Source organism: Anoplophora glabripennis, unplaced genomic scaffold, assembly GCF_000390285.2.
Source record: "Anoplophora glabripennis isolate ALB-LARVAE unplaced genomic scaffold, Agla_2.0 scaffold45, whole genome shotgun sequence".
Taxonomy (NCBI): domain Eukaryota; kingdom Metazoa; phylum Arthropoda; class Insecta; order Coleoptera; family Cerambycidae; genus Anoplophora; species Anoplophora glabripennis.
The window spans coordinates 1,517,654-1,540,177 of NW_019416437.1; the positions used below are offsets into that span (position 1 = coordinate 1,517,654).

Below are 22,524 nucleotides of genomic sequence, written 5' to 3' on the forward strand. Positions count from 1 at the left end.
ATAGTCTTCGCCGAAAAAAGAAAATGTCGATAACTGTAGCAAGTAGGTAAATATAATTAAATGGGGCTTATTTTAACAAGCATTCTAATGTTTGATAAAGCAAAATATCTAAAACTTTTCACAGATAATAATATTATGTGAAGAAGGTCACTAACGAAACTATTTTGATTGATTAATAAATCACATTTCACTTGCAACAAAATGAGACAACGGTAAATTTATTTTAATATACTTAAATTACTTTTAAGTTCATAGTGATGCCACTGACTTCACAGAGAAATGTAAAACTAATAAAATTAGTTATTAATAATAAAAATACCCGGTACGGCAACTGTAAGAATCGATTTCGTTGATATATTTGACTTTCAGTGAGTCTTTTAGACTAAAATAAGAAACGCCCAGCATTTAAGACACGAAATTTATTGTGAAACATTTTAAAATTTTTATATCGAAGACAAACTTTCGTTATACCAAAGTTATAATTTTGCTATTAAATTGTTGAAGCCTTTGCAAAAACCAGCCTTTCATGAGAATAACGCTTTTAATGTAATGACTAAACATATAGGTATATAAAAAACTGGACTATATGACGGATATATGTTTCTTTTGCTGATTTCCATAGCTGTCTTGAAGAGTTCACATATAAGGACGGTCTGGACTATCATTCACAGCAACGTCCGTAATCTGTAGTGCGGCATTTCGTGATAGATTGTTTATTGTTTGCAAATTTAACATTTTTATGGTTAAACAACTGCGCATCGTTGCTTTTATCGAGCCCGGAACAGCTTTCCAGTACATGCGCCGAAATACTCCCATCCACGATAGTTCGAGCCGTTTTTCACCCGGAGCGGAAAATTATCTGACAATATTGCCCTACCATGGCGTTAAATAACTAGCGCTTCGTATCGTTCTCGTTTATTTTGTTGCTATGGAATTCAAAAACATTTAACTTTGTGAGTTCTTAAAATAAAATGACAAATAGCAAGTCGTTTATTCTAATTTGGTAAATCCGTAATCCGAATTAATAGGTAGAGCTTTCGAAATAAATTTTGTGTGCATATTGATTACACAGCCCCACAAAAAAAAAGGATCGGATCTGGTATTCAGACCCATGTATTGCTATGTATTTTTTTCCGCTGAATCCGAATCTGCCTTCAGATTTGGCCCAACGGGTCTGAATTTTTAGGAAAATCAAAAAACAGGTCAAAATTCACAAAAAACGTCATTTACGATCGACGAAAGTTATGAAAAATAAAATTATTCTACCAACTCACTAGATTTTTCACTTGTTTAATTCCAATTTATCATCATAGAGTCAGACAAGCTGGTCCAATTTCGTTCAATAACAGAAAATAGATCAAAATGCTTAAAAACGCCATTTTCATGGCATAATTCGTGTTGTAGAGTTCTGGATCCATCTTTTTAACCACCCACCCATTTATGAATTCATACATCTTTCTATCCAGTCGTTCATGCATGAATACGCATATTTATTCATCCACTTGTACCACCTATAAAACCCACCCATCTACCCATCTATCCATCTACTTTTTGTACTGAGAGATGAGATAACAGCCTAGAAGATTGAGAATGCAATAAAACTTGTAGAATACTCTACTTTCTAAACAAAAGAAAACGATATCTACAAATCACTCTTATTTTTGTTATAACGTGTTCTCTTTTCTTCAAAGGATCTATGCAAAGGGTTACGCTTTCGTTTAGTCCCTCTATTTTTCGTTTCTCCTTTTAACAACCAACAAAAATCGGCCATCATGTTGTGATTCCATCTTCCTTGAAATCGCTGTTCTGTAAACCTTCATATCCTGATGAAATCGTTCGCCTTGTTCTTGGCTATAATCTCCAAGATTTTCAGGAAACCAATCCAGATGTGAATGAAGGAAGTGCAACTTGTAGTTCATCAAACATCCCAGATCTTGGAAGTTTTTTTATCATTTTTGATACAATTTCTTCATAGTTAGGACTGCTGTTGTTTCCTAACAAATTTGTCGCTATAGCTTTGAATCTAGTCCAAGCATTCTTCTCAACGCTACTCATTGTAGTGATGAATGTTGCGTCCTTGAACAATGTCCGAATCGAAGGTCCATCGAATACACCTTTCAATTTTGCCTCAGAAATATTCGGAAATTTTCGCATTTTCAATCTTCTAAGCTGTTATCTCATTTCTCAGTACAAAAAGTAGATGGATAGATGGGTAGATGGGTGGGTTTTATAGGTAGTACAGGTGGATGAATAAATATGCGTATTCATGCATGAACGACTGGATAGAAAGATGTATGAATTCATAAAAGAGTGGACGGATAAAAGATGGATCCAGAACTCTGCAACACGAATTATGCCATGAAAATGGCGTTTTTAAACATTTTGATCTATTTTCTGTTTTTGAATGAAATTGGACTAGCTTGTCTGACTCTATGATGATAAATTGGAATTAAACGAGTGAAAAATCATACGTCTAGTGAGCTGGTAGAATAATTTGATCTTTTATAACTTTCGTCGATCATAAATGACGTTTTTTGTGAATTTTAGCCTGTTTTTTAATTTTCCCGAGAACTCAGACCCGTTGGACCAAATCTGAAAGCAGATTCGGATTCAGCGGAAAAAATACATGGAAATACATGGATCTGAATTTCAGATCCGATCCTTTTTTTGTGGGGCTGTGTTATTGGGAAAACATATACAACATATACATTAAATATAATAAATAAAATACAAGTGAATTTCAAATGAATATGTTTTATTAAATAAACCATATGAACTGAGCTTATGCCAATTTTGAAAAAATTGCGTTTGCAACTTTTTTGTCTAATTATAAGACATTATTCTATGCACCTTAAATCATTTTTTTAGTATTGAATATTAATGGTACGAGAAAAAGCATAAATTGTTCATATAAAACTCCAAATTGACCTTTTCTCTAATAAAAAAATTGCCGATATAATATTTTTAACATTGAAAACTAAAATAATTGAAATTAATTTGGAATTTGCAATTTTATTTTTTTCCCCTGTTCTTACAATCTATTTAATAAAACATATTTGTCCATCATTTGTTTTTTTTTTACTTATTACGTCAATAGCCTGTACACCTTTATGATATCCTTGATGAAAAATAATCTAATAAACCTTTCGCCAAAAGGATCACCCAAGGATTATTTTGATTTAACTATTTTTGCCTAAAACTATTGAACTTTTTATTAAAAAAGAGAGACACTCCCAGTTTTGATAAGGAAAATGAACCCTTGACTGATCCTTTTGGCACATGAATTTATTTAATTTTCAATTTTTTACATAGACAACAAAATATCCAAGCAAACATAAAAGAAACTAAAACTATGCCACAAATAACTTTAGACAGTAGGATATTTCGTATACCTAAGATCTTTTAAATAATAATGTTGATGTACAAAATGATACGAGGTTCTATTACAAAAAAAAAAGTTGTAATTAGTTAAAACAAATAAATGCACTTAAGAATAGTTGTAATCTCTAACATAAATATAAATCTTTATTCCAATATGCAAATTCAGTTATAGGTACCTCTAAACATTTGAAGAAATACATATACTTCCTGTTCCTGTATCTTAAAAATATTACTTATATAGGTAAATGTCAAGTTGATTCTAACAAATAACAGAAAACGGTTGTAATTCATTTGCATGACTTATTTTTCAGTAATTTAAAATTTGGATGTAATTAGTACTTAGAAAAAAACACATCGCTTGTTTAAAAAATGCCTGCTTTTGTTTTCAAACTGAACGAACCTCTTTTTTTAGTAAATGATATTGAGTTTTTAGCAATTTCGAATTTTTACAAGAAAAATTGATTTTTTACATGTTATGAAACAAATTTTGATTTAAACAAAAACGAAAACAATGATACTAGGAACATAAAAATGTATGTATTGTTCAACGTACCAAACTACCAGTTTTATAGAAAGCTGATATGTACCTAAGTAGGGAGATATGAATCTACTAAATATATTTACGTATAAATAAAAGTAAATTAGGAAACCCCCTGTATATTTTGTAATCTAAACAAGTTTTCCATATTTCTATCTCATTTGGGTACCTAGCTCCTATCTGAAAAATACGTAGGTACGTATGAGAGAACGTTTTGCAGTCTACGAATTTATTGATTTTCGTTAAAACAGTGACTAATACGTTTTCCGAAACTCATGGTCTTGTCTGCCGTTCAATCCTTTCGAGATCATTAAACCTAAACAAACAAAACATCATGTACGTAATATCTGATCAGTATACGATGCCGACGTCTTCTATCTTCGTAGTGTGTCATTGATTTCCCCAAAACTATGCCGTTGGTGAGTGGAACGCTTCCCTGTGCCGCCTCCTTTGCTTGGTTGCGCCTGAAACTGCTGAAACTGAAGGCGCCAGATCATCTCTACTTTCAGTAGACCGCACTATGTGAAAGGTGTAGCGTACTGAAGCGTCGCGGGAATAGGAGCGATGAATTTAACGCTAATAAATGTGATTTCTAGTGCCTCGGAAGCCTAAATAAATACAACTAAATATATTATTGTTAGCTTTTAAATTACGAGTAAATGTAAATATTTTTATGGAACAAATAACTAGACTAAACCCCATTAAAGAGAAAATCATGTCTCCATGAAATCTATTATTACTGTTAATACCGGTGCCTTCCAATAAACCATGAAGAATGGTGCAATAATTAGAACCAACAAAACCACCGAACTACGATACAAAAGATCTCCGTCTATTGCTAGGAAATTCGAGGCTAGTCAAGCGATCGAATCTACAAGTGTTAAAAACCCATCACCTGCTCCACCTGCCAGGGATTTAAGGGCAAATTCGTGGTATGTTATTTTTGTATAATTACGTTCCGTTCCGAAAATAAAAATGTCATGAAAGTATACCTACCTCCTTTGTAGGTATTTTAACGTCATGTAAATTACTTTTTTTTATTAATTATATAATGATTACTAAAGTGTGGTCAGGTAAATTAGTTTTTTTTTATTGATTTACTACAAGTTTGGTCAATAATTTCTAAAAAAGACTGTTACATTGAAAGTAACCGAAGATATTTATGCCTGACCCATTTAAAACATAATCATATTCATTCATGTTTGTTGGGAGAGTTTAATTTCGTTTTGGAAAAAGTAGCCAAATGAATAAATTTCGTCATAAGCATGGTAATTGAATAATTGCATTAAATTGCACACAATACTATTCACTTTCTACAATGCTGTACGATTAAAATAGTAACTAGGTATACTGCAAATTGTTTGATAAACATTAATCATATCTGGTAATTTGATCAATGAATGTTCTTTCAAACGTTGACCTACTCTATTCAGAATTCTACAAACAAAAGACTTGTAACTTATCTTACCCTTATTTACTCGTGTATTAGACTAGAAATATTCAAATATATCTAATTAATGCAGTCCATTCAGAAAAAAAAAATAGACGTGTGAATATAAATATATTATGAATAATTTGCAAAATAAAATGCAACTGATGAAAAATTTCCAGTTTTCCTTAAATTACATAGTTTTAACATTAGGTGTACTATTGTAAAAACCAGTTTTAAATTGTGACAACTATAAAATGGATTCCTTAATGATATTTACGTATACAAACAGGGCAGTCATGTTTGAAAAGCAAAACCATAATTCAGATCAATTTCCTTCGTGAAGAAATTTTGTACAAAATAATCCTAATAGATTCTTCATTACAAATGTCATGTAAACTGTAGAAAATTTAAAATGTAATAAAATGTATAAATTCGCTAAAGTAGCAAGTTATTTTTAGACAATAACTTTTAGGATAATTTCAATGTTTCTTTTTTAAACACCAAAAAAGTGTTCAACCTTTCTCTTTATTAATTCTGTTTAATGGACTGGATAATTACATTAAACATGTATGAGTAGTAAATTTTTCGCACAATCGATAAATGATGGTACTGTTTTTTAAAGTTTTTGTTCGTCACAAGGTTTATGCTTTCATCAATTTCTTATATAATAGTTTTCCATTTTAAAAAACAAAATATCGACAATTTACGCTGACAGTTTTACAGGAAATAGGTGCAATCACGTTTAATTAATTACAAAGTGTATGTAAATGAAAGATGGAATCAGTTAACAATTCTTTAGAAATAGTTATGATAATCTTAATTGATTACAACGAACTTAAGTTAATTTAAATGTTTCAGTTGCCATTGAGTCGGAAATTATTAATCTTATCTATCTTAAATATTTAATTAAAATTTCCTTCTTTTACCCATTTAGATCCTCTTTTTATGCTCTATTAACTTAGGTAAGGCATGTTGATTCAAAATCTCATTATGGATTAATGCTAATATCATGGAATAGAACAGAATAATTATGTTTTGGCCGTTTTCAAAAATGAAGCTCGTAAACGCTAAATATCTAAAGCCACCAGAAAAATATAAAACATATACAGAAAGACCTCCCGTAAATTCAGGGGGTGATAGTACGACAAATTATAAGAATTTTTTGTCTTATGAACTACATGTCTATCTCCTCTTGTTTTCGAGGTACGGAGCGATAAAATAAATTTTTTTAAATAAAATTTCCAAACGGTACGAAATATTTTTATGAAATTTGGTATTCCGGGGTTTTTAAGGATGCCAAATACGCTGGTCTAATCATATTTCATAGAGGGCGCTAGTTATGCTACATTCCTATTACATTTTAGGTTCTAATTTTTTTAAGGTTAGGTTTTTTACCATTCGGGTTCCAATATAATAATAATAATATACGGACGGTTTTTGAGAAAAAAGGCTTTTAATTGAACTCTTACAATATTACGGTGAAGAAAATAAGTGACTTTTCTCAAGGTAGGCTAATGTTAAAACTTATTGATGGATGTCTCATAAACAACGCATACATTCTTAGTAATATTTTAAACTCTAATTTAACTTTATATCAAAATTTTAGTGATTGTTAGTGACTGTAGTTAGTAGTGACTAATTACAGTCACTAAAATTTTGATATACTGAATTTACGGAAGGTCTTTCTGAAACACCCTGTATAAACATTTGTTTTAATACATTCTTCCCAGAATCTGCTATTAATTACTTTTATATTTTTTTATAATTCATATATCGACACTAGATTATGTTTTTCTAAAGATTATGAAAGCGCAATCAATTGTTTTCAATGAAATTCCCATTATTTGGTGTTATTGTAATAATACATTGACATAACATAGATACATAAATTGAAGAAAAGTGTTTATTTGTTTAGCATCAACTACAATATTTTAAAGATGTATGGATGTATGGATTTAAGAAAATATCATTTTTCCTTATATGGAAAAAAAACAAAATATAAATTTCCTCAGAACTCATTCGGACGCCTTTAATATAAGAAGCTATTTATAGGTACTGTTAATTATATTGAATATTGTTGTTGTCAACAACATTTCAACAAATAATAAATATGTATGTATTTTAAAGTTAACCACAGAAATGTAGCTCTAAATCTCAAAAAAGTAATAAACAATAACAATGCAAATAGGATGTATGATAAAAAAGTCAGCAATATTTTTATATAATAAAATAATCGTTTCTGTTTCACAAATTTATAAAAAATGTAGGTATTCTTCGTACAAAATTTAAATTGAGGAGCAATTCATTTATTTTCGCAATGCGCATTGCGAGTATATAAATTTTGGTGTTTTAGGATTTTCTTACAGAACTGACTAAAGAATTAAAATCACAAGTTAATAATGCATGCAGAAATGTCAACGGTCTTGGTTAGTGGTCTTTACACGCAGATTGGACATGTTTTCGCAGTCATCTGTATAGTATATTTTGTGAGTTTCAGTAATTTTATGATGTAATTGTGGATTTCACATTGTTATTACATGTTCTGTAGTGATACAAATTATTTTATAATTACATATTACATATGATGTTTATAGTATCATTGTATTCAGTATTTTTCTTCATGTATAGTTATGTTTCTTACTAAGTATATTTGCTTTTTTTCAGCGTACAGAAAATCTGAATAAAAAAATTTTGCAAATATTTTACTATTTTGACTTGATATTGATATTTAATATTCCAAGAGTGCGTGATTCTTAAAAATATTCATATTTAATTAAATCCAACTCCAAATATATGCCAAGGTTTCCGCGAATTAAAATGTAGAACTATGTAAATATTTACATATTTATTTCGAACAACTGGGCTAATAGAATAATCAGTCATTTTAAATTGTTTCTTTATGTTCTTATTAAATATTCCGTTTGTACATATTTATATTCGGTATTAGAAAATTTAAAAACTTAACTTTCTAAAGAATGCAATAGGTACAAAAAAAATTAACAACTGTAAAAATGTTAAATTTTATGTACGAAGTTGCTACTATAAGAACTAAAATCAAAACCAAATATCCACCACAACGATATTGCTCTGACATCTTGCAAAAATAAAAAATATTACCTATGTAGTACTTTATTGTACTATACTGTTTTTAAAACTATTTCTGCTATACCTGCTTAATAATAATTTGACATTTCCCATAATTTGCAAAGTAAAACGAAGCCACATTTGTTTAAAATTCGTTAAGTTTTGATTGTTCTTTGTTTATACCTTATATAAAATACAATTACATTATGTTGATTTACCTGTAGCTATTAAATGAAAAATTTAAAGAATTTCAATGTGACATTGAACATGTACCCTATATTTAGAAATTTAATTTCATTTGGAATGTGTAAGGTTCTTAGGTATGTGTCTTACACATTCCAAATAAAACTGGAACTGAGAGCCCTACACACATAGCACTATACAAGATATTAAGTTGAGAAACATACATTCTGTAATGCGTCTTTTACACAGACAAAATATATAAATATATTTAAAAAATTGTAGCTACCATGTAGTTTAGCTAATCTAAAATATATTTGATTTGAAAGACTAAACCCTAAAACATTATATTTTATGTATACCCACAATTTCTGAAGTATTACGAAGTAAAGAAAATTATGTACTGGTATGTAATTGAACATACGTCAGCTTAATCGTCTTCATAAAAAGAAAGTATTCTATTCCAAGAAATAGAAATTGCGACCTTATTTCCTCTTTAAATTCTAATAAATTAAAAACAATAATTATGTAGTGATGATATTGATTATAACCACATACATCACATTTCCATTTTAGTTTCTCCTTAAATGCAAAATAAATGCGTGTAATAATTACTAACTATAAACCTAACAGTTTCAGTGATTATTATATTCTCATTAGAATCATATGATATATAGAGTGTCTCACTTTTATGTTAGTAGTGTTTTAAATTGGTCCAGTTAACCACTTTTACTACTACTATTTGTTTACGTATATTCTCAATTTTGTTATCCACTAATTAATTATGAAGCAATGTGTTTTTTTAATATTCTTCCACATTTATTATAGCATTAATAAAAATACTGTATAACAATCGTGAAAACGATTTTTAGAATAAGAATTTTAGAATTTGGATCCTTTGAATCTAATTTGAAGCTTAGAAACGTTACACTATTTGTTAAAAACCGAGTGACGAGAAGAATGAAAATTACTGTACAAAAAGTATATTGTGCGAAACTATTAACTTCAATTAAACAAAAGGGATCAAACTCGTGAACCAAAGTGATGGACAGAAAATACAGGTAGTATATAATATATAACGCACTGAAAGCTAAATTAACTAATGTTTGCTGAAGGTACACTCTATACATGCTTATTTAAAGTTCTGTTCAAATGTAGAAAGGTAAATTCAGCGAATGACTCACGCCAACCGAATCCGGTGTAACCACAAATAGAACTGTGCGGTAAATTTCTAGTCTAACGAACGAAATTGGTCTTTTTAATGACTTAATTACCAACGTGACAGTAGATACATATTCTGAAAATATTTTAAAATGTAAAAAGCGGCTCCTGGAACCTAAAATAAAAACATTTGTTGTATTATATAGATATATGTTTATAGAATGATTATTTTAAAAATATTAATGGCTAGAGAAGGTACGAAAATCTGCGTAAAAATATGTCTGTAATGCAAAGGGAAATTTAAATGATGTTTCCAATCCCAACACCCTGAGAAAACTGCTGTTGATGATGAACGTCAGTTAAGACATATGGATTTTCTATAATTGGGAAAGTGCATGTAATTTCATTTTCCTCCGTATGTTAATAAACTTGCTTCCAAACGACGGTCAAAATTATGTCACCAAAAACACCACACCACACCACACGTTCACTGAATAGAAAACCGGAACCGAGATCTCTGTACAATGTGAGGATTTGTGCCACACCAATTGTTTCCTTAGTACACGCCACACGGTGCTGTTAGATACACCCACTTCTCTGCCAATGTCGCGAGTACTGCGCCACGCATCTTCCTCAACGAGGTTTATATTTTCTTCATTGTTGAAAACACGTTGCACCTTTCCTGTCAGGTGGACATTCCCGGTGTCCTGTAACCTCTGAACTGCCTCTTGCACTGTTAGGTTGTTGTCTCTTACGGTAACGCATTCAAACGACAAGTCTCATTTATTCAATTGTACTGACATTCTTCGTACATTAACACCATATCTGCTAGTTCTTGATCAGAAAACATTTTATACGTCGGCTAAGTAATACTGCAACACACAATGCACGTGCACAAGGTGCACAGAGTCGACTTACATTTATGATTAATTTTCTTAAATACAAATCAAGTACTCCATCAGTTGTTTAATAAAAGTAATAAAGCAGTCTGTATAATAAATCAGAAAAACTTGGTTTTACTTTATTTACATTTAGACATAAAAGGGTCTTACTAAATTCCAGGCTTCATGCACCAAGGGAAACCTGGGTCACTTTTTGCTACCTCGCACTTTTAAGACCAGAAAGGAACTTCTCAGCCCTCCTTATATCTTGAGCCTCGAACCCTCTCACAACGATTTTGCTGTGTCTGCAGTATTTCCCTTATAAGGTGACCTGGCTCAAACATTGTTTTAATAATCAGCAACTCAGTAACAGTATGCACAGGAAATTACTGTTTGTTTAATTTTAATATTAATGAAACGATTTTATTAACTAATTATATCTCGTTCTAGGAATATTACATATTTAATTGTAATGAGATATCAAAAATAGATACTGAAGTAATTATTTTCAAAATTTTTAATTGTTGAAAGATTTCCATTCTTGACATCATTATTTCTTATATATTTATTTGTGTTGTTTTATGTTATTATTTTAATATTAATTTACTTATTTTTATTTGTTTTTTTTTTCAGTAACACTTCTAGACCCCGCTTACTCCGTTCCAGAACAGGCACACCGAATTCCGTTCCAGACTCGCCCAGATCGCTCGATGGTCGCACAGCCCGCCTTTCTCGACCATCCGCGGCTAGCAGCCCCATAAAACCCAGGATAAATCACTTATCGTCCACCGGCTATGATTCTGACGATTCCATCCGGCTGGACAGGGCCAACCACACGGCGATGAAGCAGGACATCATTAGCATCAAGACGATGCTGTTGAAACTTAGAAGAGTTCTAAATGAGGTAAGGAACGTTTATCTTTATTAAGAACGTGCATGTTGAAGGAATTCACACAGGGCAATCAGGGCATTTCATTGAATGAGACTGTGCTTTATTATTCCTAGTGAAACACCCTATATAAACCGATTTTTGAGAATAGTGAATAAAAACTAAACCTAGAAATCATAATTTTCCATAATTACTTTTGCTTTTTTTTTAAACAAAAGATTAGGTGTTAGACTCACAGTTATGAAGAAGAAACCGATTTTGTTGTTTATTTTTATTTTAAAACTGTTTCTCTTGAAGGAATTGTTTGTCTCATCAAAATAAACTAAAATGAAAACATATTCCCTAAAAGAATTCTAAGAGACCTATTATTCTTTAAAGGGTAAAGAAATACGAAACTTTTTTTTTTGTAAAAGCCAGTTTATTTATTTCATATACAGGGTGTCCGCAAATTTCACCGACAACGTTTGACTGCATATTCAGGACGATAAATACAAAATTTTGTTTTTTTGAGTTACAAGCCTTCAAAGTTGTCAAAAATAAAACTAGTTTAATTAATAACTTTATAACCCTTTTGCCGATCGCGGCACATTTATTTGACCTATTATGGCGTATTACTTCTTAAAGCTTTAGTCAAATCGATATACTGGGTGGTAGTTTTCTCCTTTTTAGAGGTCAAAACTTTTACAGTCGTTGTATTTTTTTTTAAACGGGCAGCAACATTGAAAAGGACGTTTTATTTATAAAAAAAAATGTCTCTTGAGAAAATCATCTTCAAAAAGCCATTCTTGAGAAAAATGGCATTATTTGCAGATCGGTATTTTGGGTTTGCTAGTAGTAGTGTCACGGATTTAAAACTTTTAGTTCAGTAAACAAACCAGATGTTGATTACCGTGGCTATCAGGTAATGTCATTATTGTGTCGCGTTTCTTTACGATTCTCATCACTCCACACATGCAAATTATCAAGTGTCCGCAGTGTATCAAGACAATTAAATGTATGTAAAACTAATGTTTACAAAACTAAAAAAGCAACTTCATCGATTTAACTAAACCTTTAAGAAATAATACACCATAATAGTCCAAATAAATGTGCCAAATTTTAACGCGATCGGTAAAAGGGTTATGAAGTTATTAATTAAATTAGTTTTATTTTTGACAACTTTCGAGGCCTATAACTCAAAACCAAAAAGTTTTTAACTAACTTTTTTCCGTAGATCGTTTTTATTTATCGTCGTGAATATGCAGTCAAACGTTATGCAGTTATTAATTAAATTAGTTTTATTTTTGACAACTTTCGAGGCCTATAACTCAAAACCAAAAAGTTTTTAACTAACTTTTTTTTCGTAGATCGTTTTTATTTATCGTCGTGAGTATGCAGTCAAACGTTGTCGGTAAAATTTGCGGACACCCTGTATAAAATAAATAAATGACATACTTCCTAATTAAATGGGAAATTTCTGAACTAAATATAACAACATCGTCATGCATAGGGACTGCCTTTTCTTAGGTCATTTAATTTTCAAGCATTTTTATAGATCTGGTGAAGACAATAAAGATAACATATTCAAAATTTTTGTTGCATATAGTCTGTCCAAGTTTAAAAAAGAAAATATTTTTTAATTGAATCGATTGGTTCCTACGAGACTGGATAAGTTTCTTCAATTTTACGTATGTACCTACATACACTGTAGGAAAGTACCGATGGTCTATCAGAAGTTACGTGAGAGCGATAAAGTAAGCCATAGAAATCCATGTGATAGACAAGGATGGCTATAATGAAGGCGTCTAATAGTCAACGCCCATTTCGCCCTTCCACAAATAAGAAATGGATCTTATTTGTCCTAAGTTCCAAATTTGTATATTCAACTGTTCTTGAGTTAATTGTGCTTCATATCCAATGTATCCAATGCATTGTTGTGCTTTTACGAATCGTTTAGGAAGTAACATTACTCTTATTTTATCTCTTTCGAATATAAACCAAATACCAGTCAATAGAGAAATTAAAGTTAAATGATATAAAATCAAATCATATATCACTAAAGATTTGTATTTAGAATTATTTTATTTATTTTTATTAACAATCTTCCATCCTACCTAACTTTTTAATGTCTTAACGTTATCAAATAAAATTATGTAATACAAAAAATATAGGTAGTACATCTTTTTGCTTTAATTGAAACTACTGTCATAACAATAACATAATTTTATTAATCATATTTAATTGTATCTTCTAACAGCAATGGATGTAACTGTATTAGAAGAATTTGTGTAAACAAAATAAAATTCGGATGACGATCAGTTTTATTTTCTATTACTTCAGCTTCTAGCATTGGCAAATTGTTCTGTTGTTTGGATTTGTTTATGTATATTGATATAAATAAGTTTTAGTCGTTGGTCTCGGTATTTGGTAGGAAACTACATGGAAAATCTATTGAAAATAAGTAGATGCAAATGTCGATGTTGAACCTAGCATGTGTTGGAAACAGCATTTATATATTTTCATACCAAATATACTGACGTGACGCACAGCGCACACAGGAGACGCACAACGTAAATTTTTCAAAATTTTGATTATTAATAATTTAACTACACACAAATAATTATTGATTAAAACATATAACATATAATATTTTATCCCATTTCTATTAAGTTTTTTCTCTCAGATCTAATAATTATTATAAATACATAAGAATTATTTATGTTTTCAGTGTATGTAATGTATATACATAGTTATTTTCTTAAATGTTGCATGCAAATATATTTTTAATTTCCGTATACTTTTACATTTGCTTTGTTTGTTCATTTGTTTTATTTCCTTTTTGCATGTTCTGTTCATTATCATTCAGCAGACAGACGAAGAAATATTGATGAGGGTAAGTTATTATTATTCTTATTATTTATTTAATTTTCCTACTTCCACTTTAGTCTTTAAAATTCCTTGTTATTTAGCTAGTTTTTCACTAATATTTCTTCCATTCCAGTCGGAAACTCACAACCCATTCGAAAGTCAGGCTGCTCTGACGAATGGGCTCTTCAATAGTCTCTGCCCCTCGGACACGGAGGCCACGCAAAACGATGACAACGAGAGCGAGGCAAGGCTGGAACTTGCCGAATTAAGGCGGCAGGTGCTGTTCCTTCAAGGGCAACTAGAAGACAAGGAGAAGACCGTACAGTCTCTCCAAGAACAGATGATTAAATTGGCCAATGATAACTATCATTCAAATTCTGCACCAGCTTCTACTATATCTCATGAAAGCCAAATGTGCAACGCAGCTACACAAACTGAAAGGGTATGTGGATTTTTGTTATTTGAGTATATGAATAGGATATTTCTAAAATTTCATATTTAACTGATTTAAAACTGCATGAAATTCTCATGAGTTTTTTTTTTGTTACTTGGATTTGGGTTGCTTGGTTCTTGCTCTTGTTTTTTGCACTTATTTAGAAATTTTATTTTTAAAGATTCGACCAATTTCGGCGGGTCCCTCCCTGTTAAACGGTTCATCGGTTGATGGGAGTGCTGGGTCTCTAGTCAGGTAAAAAGAAATTTTGCACTTCTCCATTATCACACCACTTTGAACCTACACTAGTGACCACATCATTTTTTATAGTGAAACTTGTTATTTCCGAAAGTGAAGCATAAATTGATAGGTACTTTAAATTCACAGTAAAATATAATTTTGTATGTAGTATTTACAGGGTAAACCAAATAACTCCTGTACTCATTATCTTGCTTATTTGAAGAGATGGAAAAAAATTAAAATTACGTCAATAATAATTTACTTCTTTTAACACAAATTTCATTATTTTCTCAGAAAAAAAAAACATAAATGAGAAAAACGTTATTCGACCTTTTTTCTTATATGGTGATATTTAATTTAAAAATAGATGAATTGCCATATACGTGATTACGCTTAAAAAGTACTAAACTGATGTATTTTTTTTAATTTCCTCATTCACTCCAAATGAACAAGATAACTACAATGGAGAAATTATTTGTACAAGGAAAAATTATCAAAATTCAATTACTTACTAAGCAATGTTTTACTACTAACAATATCCTTCACTTTTATGGCTATGTTAACCCACTAACAATATTAACACTTTAATTCTGTAATGTTTTCTTTATGCTGCTCCTTATAATTGCGTTCATTGGCTGGGATTACAGCTTTAGGATTGGGAAGGTAGTGTTAGCTGATCTACTGTTTGGTGTGATTATTTTATGTGCTATTAACCTCTTATGCTTCGTGAATCTGATTTATTCTTGTTCCTCGTACTGCTTGAATTTGACAGACCCATTTTGAATGTCAAATTATGTCGGTGATATAAAGAACTTTTTGATGTTGCCATTAAATGAGAGCTTTTTTTATAAGGGATAATGTGAGATTTTATGGTTAAAAGTACATATGATGCTTATATAATTAAGTGCCTAGAATTTAGTTCTGCTTTTGTTTGGTGGACCTTCAAGAGATATCAAAATGATTTAACAAGTTGTTTAACGGTGCTATACTATTTAATTTTATAATTGTTATAGTTTTACTTAATTATAGATTATAGCAAGAAGTGCTTTGTTAAATTTTTTAATTAAAGTATGTCACAGGCAATGATTTTATGGTTACATTAACTTAAGGACTGTATTTTACAAAAACTTGTTTATTTACTTGTGACATTTCCAAATGAATAATTTTAATCCTAATATATCTATAGTCATATATAACTAGTATACATGGTCGATAGAAATTTATTATCATTTATCAGAAATAGTTACCTACTCTACAATACAGGGTGTCCCACCACGAACTCCATCGATGGATATCTGGGAAACCGCTCGAAGGATTTTTTTGAAATTGTGATGGTGTGATACAGATCGTGGGGCCTACTAAACTAAAATATTTTCAAGGTCATCCTACTTACTAACTTTTTTATTTTAAATGGAACCCCCTGTATATTATTGCATTTTTGGAAAGAGCATCTATTTTTAAGTTGAAAACATATAACACACTCCATACTTAGGATTGACCTTTACCAAAATATTTTGATTTTTAGGCAAAAATTGACAGATGCACTGTCAGCAAAATTTAGTTTTCCCATAAACATAGGTTTATTTTTTGTGCAAATTGGACATGTTATAGAAGAAGACCTAATTTATCGAATTTGACAAAAATTTTAGTTTTTATACAAGGTGGTCAAAAAAAATTATCGAATATGAAGTTCAGAAAATGTGAAAAACTCGAAATTTTTAAATGGTAACCCCTAATTTTTTTTTAACGTATTCGCATTCTGCACTAAAATTAAATGTAACTTTGTTAAAGTTTCTCTATAGCTAACCCCAGTGGTTTTCATTTTATTTACAAATAAACATTTCCCTTTTCTTATGATGTATCCATTTGTTTTACACATTTCAGGTTTGCCGTGACAGGTAAGTAACAATCAACATGACAAGTGTCACAGGTTTTTAATTGTCAAAATTATTTTAATAAATGTTCAAAATGTCTTCCTTCAACTTCTCAACTTCTAAACATTTTTCACACCTTCAAATTAGTTCCTTGTGGGTCGCTGTTCTAATAGAATCTGGTGATAGATGCTCAAATGCTTACCTTACTCTATGCATACAATTTTCCTTTGTTGTTACTGGAGTATTATACATACTATTTTTTAGTGTCCCACATAAAATAGCATATATCACCGGATTCTATTAGAGCAGCGACCCACAAGGAACTAAATAAATTTGACAAATAAAAACCTGTGACAGTTATCATGTTGATTGTTACTTACCTGTCACGGCCAACCTAAAATGTGCGAAACAAATGGAAAATTCATATTAAGAAAAGGGAAATGTTTATTCGTAATTAAAATGAAAACCACTGGGTTTAGGTATAGGGAAACTTTAACAAAGTTACACTTAATTTTAGTGCAGAATGCGAATGCGTTAAAAAAATTTGGGATTTCCATTTAAAAATTTCGAGTTTTCCACATTTTCTGAACTTGTCTATAAAAAAATTTTGACCACCCTGTATAAACACTTTTCATGTCAAATTCGATAAATTAGGTCTCCCTCTAGAAAATGTCCAATTTGCACAAATAAATAAACCTGTGTTTCTGGGAATACTAAATTTTGCTGACAATCTGCATCTGTCAATTTTTGCTTAAAAATCAAAATATCTCGGAAACGGTCAATCCTAAGTGTGGAGTGTGTTATATGTTTTCAACTTAGAAATAGATGCTCTTTTCAAAAATGCAATAATATACAGAGGGTTCCATTTAAAATAAGAATGTTACTTCCGCTATAACCGGAAGTACGATGACCTTGAAAATATTTTAGCTTGGTAGGCCCCACGGTCTGTATCACACCTTCACAATTTCAAAAAATCCTTTGAGTGGTTTCCCAGATATCCATCGATGGAGTTCGTTGTGGGACACCCTGTATTTCTACCTCAAATAACCATAATAGTGTACACCTACTTATTTCCAAAATTTCCACTCATTCAAGTAGTTAAATAAAAAAAAATATTAGATGTTTAACATAAATTTTATATACCTTGAAAGCCACATCTTTTGAATGTCAAGTATTATGTAGAGTTGTAGAAGATTTTATTAACAAAACATAATTTATAAATTTCCACTAAATTGTAGTAGTAGTAATAATGTAAATTTAGTCAACCTAACGTGACAATAAATATATTAAACTAAAATATTTGAGTGAGTGGATATAGTGTGTACATATTTGATCCCGAAAACCAGTGTAGAATTTTAAAGGGTGGGATGATTTTAATGTCAATTTTTTTCAGAGTAAAGAGTTCATAGACACACGTATGGGACATATTGCTAAGGAGATAATGTTATCTCGTGGCTTACTATGATTTTTTTGATAACGATGTTTTTGGAAAAACATACTAGGGATTTTTTTATTAGAAATTTGACAACACACTACGTTATTCAGCTTCATTTAAAATCCAAATACATACCCAAAATTTAATTAATTTATGTCGTTGCATGTTATTTTTATAGAGCCTCAAAGTCCCAAACACTGAAAATTATTATTTTAATTTGAAAATATAGGGGGCCTTTAGAAATGAGTAAAAACAATAAAATTCAATTTAAAAGGGTTGAAATATTATGTTAAGAAAGAAAAAACAATACAAACTACCATTAACAAGTTAACAGTGCTTGCACAAATTAATACGAGTCAAGGAAAACAAAATTGGAAAGAAACACCAAAATATCTAAATAAGTATTCAAATTCAAAATTATGCTATTAAAAATTCAAATATTTCCTTTTTCAGCTAAACCACCATGTAGTTCTATACATTTTTCAATTCTTTTTTATTTTGTTTAGATACATTTAACAACGTTTCTTCGTTAATCTGATTACAAGCTTCCGTAATTCAAGCACAGTTCTTGAAGATTACATGATCGACTCTTATACACAATGTTTTTCAAATGTCCCCATAGAAAAAAATCTGCTGTTGTAAGGTCAGGTGTTCTTGGTGGCCAGTTAATTAAATTAAAGCATCTACCTATCCATCTGTTAGGAAAGTGTGTTTGAAGCCTTTCTATCACAGGTCTGGTGCAGTGGATAGGGGCACGTTCAAGCAAAGGATCATCATCAAATGAATCATAAAATTCAGTTCGCAAAAATATGTGAAAAATATTTCCATTTAAATTTCCATGGAAAAAGAATGGGCCGTATAATCTTTGACCAGAAATGCCACAAAAAACAATAATTTTCTGTGAGTACTGACACTTGCAGTTAATTACATAATGGGGGTTTTCAGACGACCATTAACGAGTATTTTGTGAACTTACTATCCCGTTAGTAGAAAATGTAGCTTTGTCCGTGTAAATGATGTTTTTTAAAAACTTTGGATCTTGTGCCCAGAGACAGAACTCGAACCTCCTCTCTGCATCACCTGCTTATAACGTGTGCAGGTATTTGTATTTAAATAGCCTAATATTTCTTTTCTTTAAATGATTCCAAACTGTCATTGGGTAAATCTCGAACTGCATCAGATAAACTATTTGTAGGATTATTTCGAAAATATTCAATTATAGTGTCCCCCTTTCATTTGCTCGATGTCCTGAACCACTTTTTACCATAGATGAAATATTACGTAAAGAAAATTTGAACTGGTTAAAAAATACTACAAATTAGAACTTACATTTACCACTGAGATCAAACATACGATTTATTCGTGATACAGTAGAAATTTATATTCGTCGGTTTGGATGTTCAGCATTAAAAATTCTAACTACTCTAATTTCAATCATTTCTGCCTGTTAGTCAAATTATTTGCACTTTTTCGTTAATACAAAATATTTCTCACAAAACAAAGCCGTAATTAAAGCGTTCTAATCATAGATTTAGTAGTATATGGATGGAGTCAAAGCCCACATTTTGCACATTTTAGCTGTTCCAACATGAACAGCGAAAACGGCTGGGATTTGCCCTAAGTCACGTCACCTAGGATAAAATCGCGCTACATTGATTTAAAAAGCAACTCTATTTCTGATTAGGAAATTATTATTTTTTTTATAGTATCACGACAATATTTATGTGTCAAATTCGTAATAACACAATACCACGTAATGTATATAACAAATCGCCCGTGATAAGTCACGTGACCCTAGAGTAGTTTCATCCCACTTTACATTCCATTCATAGTATACTACATTCCATCCATAGTATACTATATTAGATCTATGGTTCTAACAGATGTCATGATTTGACATTTCACAATATTATTTATTTTTTACAGCAACCCTGATGAAACAAGAAAAAATTAATTTCTTTCCGAGTTATAAAACTTATGTCTTTAGAGAAATTACCAAATTTTCAAATGTATTAATAGTACTCATATTGTTTTTTTTTCTTAACATGATATTTCAACCTTTTTAAATTCTATTTTACTGTTTTTACTCATTTCTAAAAGCCTCCTATATTTTCAAACTAACATAAAAATTTTCAGTTTTTGGGACTTTGAGGCTCTATAAAAAAAACATGCAACGACATAAATTAATGAAATTTTGAGTATTTGGATTTTAAATGGTGCTGAATATCACAGTCAAATTTGTCAGATTTCTAATAAAAAAGTCCCTAATACGATTTTTCAAAAACATCATTATTAAAAAAGTCATAGCATGCCATGAGATAACATTATCTCCTTAGTAATATGTCCCATATGTGTGTCTATGCACTCCCTTCTCTGAAAAAAATTGGCATTAAAATCGCCCTTCCCTGTAAAGTTCTACACTGGTGTTCTGGATCAAATCTGACACACTGTATATGTATGTGCTAAATTAAAAAATTCGTAGTAGGTACTTTCAATTTTAAAAAATATTCTTTTTTTATTAAGTGCCATGGAAGTGCCTTTTCGTTTTAATAAATAACAATTATGTGAAGTGTCTGTAAATCCAGTACTTGTAATAGTTTTTCTTTATATTTTTCATGCTGCATTTCAGCAATTTCGGGTAAGATACTAATAGATGTTGTGGCTTTTTGTATGACCTTCCTTTTATCATTGATGAGGCTTGAAACGTGACATTTTAGCATTCTTTGTACTTTATGAACCAAGTTGAAGAAAATTTTTAAGTCCAAGGTGGTTACCCAAGTTATTATTTTTTCTTTACATACAATTTAATCAATGAAAGTTGGACCTGAATATAACTTTTTTAGTATAAATTGTAGGGTAATATTATTCACTCTAACAACTATTTTAAACCTTTTAAATAGGAAGACAGACAAATGCTAAGTAGGTCTTTTTCTAAATTCCTTTGAGCATAATGAATTCAAATAGAAAATTTTTGAGAATGGGCGGTACCTGAGGACAACTATGTTCACAAATAGTAACGATCATAGAAATTCTTAAGTGGTATTTAAAAATAAATTGTTTGTGTGTCAAAAATGACGTTTGCTTATAAAAATTACATAAAATGCATTTGTTGTTTCAGTGCGAGTGAAACTCCAACACCTCGCAAATCCCGCCAGCCAGTTCAATCTGATCCTCCCGCTTCAAAAAGGACGCCCTCGCGACTGTGGCGGCAGCCCGGGGAACCCCCCTCACCACAGCGCTACAGCATTAATTCATCTTCGATACCGAGGCGGGCTAACAGCCGCAATAGAATGCCTGCTTCCACTCCATCGTGATAATTATTTTATTATGGTAGGCTTATTACTTTATGAAAGAAGTACATTCATTGAAAATGAAATAAAAATGAGGAATTTTCAACTTATTCAATAAACATAAGCAAAATTGATGATTTTTTTAATTGTAAGGGAAACAAACTTCAATCAAATGTCCACAATTGAATTGAATGCAATATGAAATCAAAGTGATCGTGTAGTAATCTGAAAAATTCTGACATGAGTTTCTGTTATGTAATTACATATTATTTTTGCACACCACCTTAATATCATATTACAATGTACTGATATTCAGGAAGATGCTGAAACTTCCTGCATCTCAAATACAGTAAAATGATGTAAACTATGCCTGAAACAGACATAAGTATTTCCAGAATAATTTTACTGGCACTCCGAGACAAAAAATATTTTTGTAAATGAATTTTTTATAGAATATAGGTGCATTATGATACGATTTTGCCTTTATTAGTTTTCATAAAATAATATTTTTGTCATGCAAATATAAATCTTATCCTTGAAAAGAAGCGCTTACCGTAAGATTTGATACATCATCAAATTCAACTAATATAACAATTTATCACATATTGTTAAAAGTTTTAATTTGTATTACCTAAAAATGGTAATTTATTAAGATATGAAACAAATAGATGGCCCAAACAAGCAGTATACAGAGCCTTCATAAATGATTACAAGCCACATGATCAGTAATTTTCAGAGATGGGCATTTTTCGGAAAAGTGTGTTACGGACATGTCTGTTGGACATGTCGATGAAATGTCCGGGCGTGTCGGGAAAAGTACTTTTGACCTTGAATCTAATAAGGCACCTATTAGTGACGT

At 30.6% G+C, this 22,524-nt stretch overlaps 1 protein-coding gene across 7 annotated transcripts in view; it reads left to right on the top strand.

Moving 5' to 3' along the window:
- Window positions 1–21,799, top strand: part of LOC108917117 — a 171,499-nt gene extending 149,700 nt beyond the window's left edge. For 4 of the 7 annotated variants that reach the window (XM_018723568.1, XM_018723569.1, XM_018723573.1 and 1 more), the window contains 5 exons: window positions 11,291–11,561; window positions 14,392–14,418; window positions 14,527–14,835; window positions 15,008–15,081; window positions 21,494–21,799. In XM_018723568.1, coding sequence (XP_018579084.1) covers window positions 11,291–11,561; window positions 14,392–14,418; window positions 14,527–14,835; window positions 15,008–15,081; window positions 21,494–21,689 — 877 coding nt within the window. In that variant the 3' untranslated portion in view covers window positions 21,690–21,799. The remainder of the gene's footprint in view (window positions 1–11,290; window positions 11,562–14,391; window positions 14,419–14,526; window positions 14,836–15,007; window positions 15,082–21,493) is intronic. The other 3 variants (XM_018723570.1, XM_018723571.1, XM_018723574.1) reach the window with 3 other exon arrangements.
- Window positions 21,800–22,524: the final 725 nt, after the last annotated feature.